The sequence below is a fragment of the Populus euphratica genome, unplaced genomic scaffold (assembly GCF_000495115.2).
Source record: "Populus euphratica unplaced genomic scaffold, PopEup_1.0 scaffold108.1, whole genome shotgun sequence".
NCBI lineage: Eukaryota > Viridiplantae > Streptophyta > Magnoliopsida > Malpighiales > Salicaceae > Populus > Populus euphratica.
This window is the reverse complement of record NW_011499996.1, coordinates 295423-299622: the sequence shown is the minus strand read 5'-3', so window position 1 is coordinate 299622 and position 4200 is coordinate 295423. Positions and strand designations below refer to the sequence as shown.

At 35.3% G+C, this 4200-nt stretch overlaps 1 protein-coding gene across 1 annotated transcript; it reads left to right on the top strand.

Moving 5' to 3' along the window:
- Positions 1-1791: 1791 nt before the first annotated feature.
- On the top strand, positions 1792-3807 carry LOC105140640 (myb-related protein Zm38-like). Its single transcript, XM_011047545.1, has 3 exons — positions 1792-2191; positions 2344-2473; positions 2921-3807. Exons 1-3 carry the CDS (start codon positions 2029-2031, stop codon positions 3609-3611), a joined length of 984 nt encoding a protein of 327 aa, XP_011045847.1. The 5' UTR covers positions 1792-2028; the 3' UTR covers positions 3612-3807.
- The last annotated feature ends 393 nt before the right edge of the window (positions 3808-4200 follow it).

Genomic DNA, 4200 nt, shown 5'->3' with positions numbered 1-4200 from the left:
AGGATTATTTTTGTTTTTTTACTTACTTTATTTTAAAAAAAGTGATAACAAGATATGCAAAAAAAAATTTATTTTCAATAAAATAAAAATTGATAACAAAGATTAAAATCTTTTGAAAATTACAAAAAATAGTTTAATTTTTTATGATACTATTAACTCATGATTTAGGAGTTATGTTGGTTTATAGACTTCATAAAATATAATGGATCATGTTTGAGTTAAGACTCAAAATGAATAAGAATGACATAATCTCGAGGTCTAGTTTGGCGTGACCAATTGATTGGAATCAAAGAGCTCAAGGGTTATATTAAGACTATAATAAAGCATCACAATTATATGCTAAGATTGATTTTAAGACACACAAGGACTATATCTAGCTTGAAGGTCAAGTTAGGACCAAATTTGTTGAGCTAGGAGGACCAAATTTGTTGAGCTAGGAGGTTGAGTCAAGACTTGATTTGAAACTTCATAAATCATGTCTAGAACTCAAAAACTTGATGGTCGGGCTAAGACTAAAAAGCCTAAGGATCATGCCAAAATCAAGTATAGAATGCTTAAGGCTAGACTCAAACTCAATCACCCTAGAGTCAAGTTAGGACGAGGAAGGTTACCCCAACGACCAGAGAGTTTGAATTACAAGTTAGTTTAGTTTTGATTGTTTTTTTTTAATTTAAATAAGGTTTATATTTAAGGCTATTAGAAAAATGTTGTATCTGAAGTCTAGAACATTAAAACCAAGTAAATATCAAATTCAAGATATTTTAGATTAAGATTAATATGATTAAAAATTAATTGAAACTAGATAAGAGATTAGATCATACCTTCTAGTTTCGAATAATATAGGTATTAATTCCAGTCATTCGAGTATATGATTGACCATGTGCCCTTTTTATTTTTCAAACAAATATTTTTTTGTTGTTGTGAAGTTGTAAATAAAAAATAAAACAGAAATAGAAAACAGAAATGACACGACAAAGGGTGAGGACTTTTAGAACATGGAGTGTTGAACCGAAATTGCATGACACTTGACGGATGGAAAAAGCGAGGCGATAGTTTATTTAATGGCTAAAGGAAGGCCCATTGTACGTTTTTCCAAATATAATGTGTGAGGAGCCCGACGCTTAACTAGCCATGCTAATGTTACCTATAGATCCTACTGTACCTTACACCTACACCTTGAAGAGACGAACTTTGTTTCTCTTTCTTCTCTCCCGTCAAAGAAACGGTTAGCTCCTTGTCTTCTTTGAACAGTTTAATTTTACAAGAGTTTGTATTCTTGTGGTTGATTTTTATTTTTTAAAAAATTATTAAATTGATGTTCATTTAAATATATTTTTTAATAATTTTAATATATTAATATTTAAAAAACTTAAAATAAATACCAATTTAATGCATTTACAATAAAAAATATTTTTAAAAAAACCAGTGTTACCAAACATATGGGATAATATCCTTTTTTAAGAGAAAAGTATTGTAACCCTCTTTTTTTAAAATATTATTTAATTTTAGAAAACAAATTAAATTCAAAGAAATAAAAACATTGTAAAAAAAATACACTACGGTAGGCATCCCATAAAAATGGTGCCCATCACAAGCTAATATAATATTCATGGTAAAAAGGGACATGCCCTGTTTTAATTAACTGACTAGTAAAGATGAGGAGAATGTTGTGGTAAATTGTACTATAAAATATGGTGGCAGCTTTTTTTTTTTTTTCAAGAAATTATCAAACAGTAGAAGAATATGATTTTCCAAAGTTTTCAATTTCTTATTTGAAAACATGGACTTAGAGGAAGTTCAATGGAAACTCCAATAGTGACTTTACTTGTGCAAGCTACTTCTTTTGAAAAGTTGTTACTAAAGAACAGTATTCTAGGTGAAGGCCTTTGAACCTAGTGTGGGCTATATATATAAAGAATAATTAGCAACTGGTTTGTGACTCGCTTCACTTTAGCTTCAAGACCCCGATGCCTTATCTCTAATTTGTACTTGCAATAATTTGCTTCTGTGAGCTTCTCTTAGTACTGCATGAGAGTGAATATCATGTCGTCTTCAAAAAAGACCACGAGTTCCAAAGAAGATGATGCTGAGCTCAGGAGGGGGCCATGGACTCTTGAAGAAGACACTCTCCTTGTTCATTACATTGCTCGTCATGGAGAAGGCCGATGGAATTTGCTTGCTAAACGTGCAGGTATAATCAATCCCTTGTGATCGTACATCATGTATGCAGCAAAAGCACTGAATTTATGGCATTTACTTTTGTTGTCTTCACCATGTTCATCATATCCTCTCTCTCTCTCTCTCTCTTTTGGTTCTGATTTGTTTTTTCCTGTTGATCTGTAGGGTTGAGGAGAACCGGAAAGAGTTGCAGATTGAGATGGCTAAACTATCTAAAACCAGATGTAAAGCGAGGAAATCTTACTCCACAGGAACAACTCTTGATCCTTGACCTCCATTCCAAGTGGGGCAATAGGTGTGTGTTGTTTGATTGTCCAACCTTGGAGTTATATGTCTTATGCCATACTTCTGTTCATGTCGGGGCTATCAACTTGCCATTAGAGTAATCCTTTTTTTTTTTGGGATATAGATAGACATCACAAAGTAGGGCCAATTAGTCATAACTAGACTGATCACTACCATATGCTATCTTTCAATATTTAATTGAGCAGAAGAGTATATATGCTGAATAAGCATAAACTGACATCACGGGATTCTAATCCTTACTTCTGGCATTATTTCTTTCCCGCCGTTTGCAATGCTCTGAAAGTTTGTGCTTTTCAGTTGGCCTGGACTTCTAATTAATTGTTGAGCTCATAAAAAATGGCATGTTTGGGTTGTGTTCGATTTGGACACTCATTCTGTTAGTTTCTTGAAAGCTAATGTCATGTTGTAACTTGTCTATCCTTTTCTTGGCATAAAGATGGTCCAAAATTGCACAACATTTGCCGGGAAGAACTGATAATGAAATCAAGAACTATTGGAGAACTAGGGTGCAGAAACAAGCAAGGCACCTTAGGATAGATGCCAACAGCACAGCCTTTCAGGATATAATTAGGCGTTCTTGGATGCCAAGATTGCTTCAAAAGATAGGAGGATCATCAACTTTTTCATCAGCCATGACATGTCAAAGCCCAGCTGTTTCTCAGCTCATCCCCAATTATGCTCCTCAGCTTTCAGCATTCCCAACAGCACTACCTCCACCACAACAACAAGAAGCTCCTCTTGATATGAGTGTGGTGATGCACTGTATGGAGCATCGTGAGCAAACCTCAGACTCAGAGCATGGGACAAGCTCATGCATTTCTTCTGCAGAATCAATGAATGTCTCACAAATGTCTCATTTATCAGAATACCCTAAAAGTCCCTATCAGGCCATGGGCAACAATGGCGACTACAGCACCTTGGTGAAGGATTGCTATTATGTGGACAGCAATTTCTATGACATGGAAGCCATCAACTTTGCAACCATGTCGGTGCCTGGAGAACTTGGAATCTCAGCTGTCGATCGCCACATGGGAGATGGTGATTGGGCTGGATACGATTATGGAGACACCGTGTGGAACATGGATGAGTTATGGCAATTTAGGAACTTGCAAGGAAAGGAAAATTAAGGTCTTGTTTTTGGAATAACCCACAATACATACATGGTCAAGAATGCGACAAAATTACCTGTATTAGCTGTGTAATTGTGTGAAAAGCAATTGTTAATTTTTGTACCTCATATGTCAAAAGTAGCTTTGGATTTTGGTCTTGTGCAAACATTTATCAATGTCAAAACATTACCGTAAAACCTTCCGAGTTCTGCCCCACAATCCTTCACCAAGACTAAAACTAATGTTTGTTTAAGCGCTTTGTTTCCACAACTTTGTGCGATCTAGTAAAGTCAGAGCCCAAGTGGGATGGCGGGGAAGTTCAGAAATCACTCGCGTATTCAACATTCTTCTCATACATACATCTCGGAAGATCAGATGTCGAGTCAACTTACTTGAGCTGCTAGCCATTGCTGCCCTTCAATTTTCAAATACAATTACCACTTGATGATTCTAATAATTGGAGTTCTCATTTTTTAAATCCAAGTCCATGGTAGTGGTTTCTACCAACTGAAAATCAGGCAATTCTATGAAGCAAGATTTCTCATGTTTATGCCAATTGTGGTGTGAAAGGAAAGCCACCAACCTGGGAAACTAATCAAAGGATGAC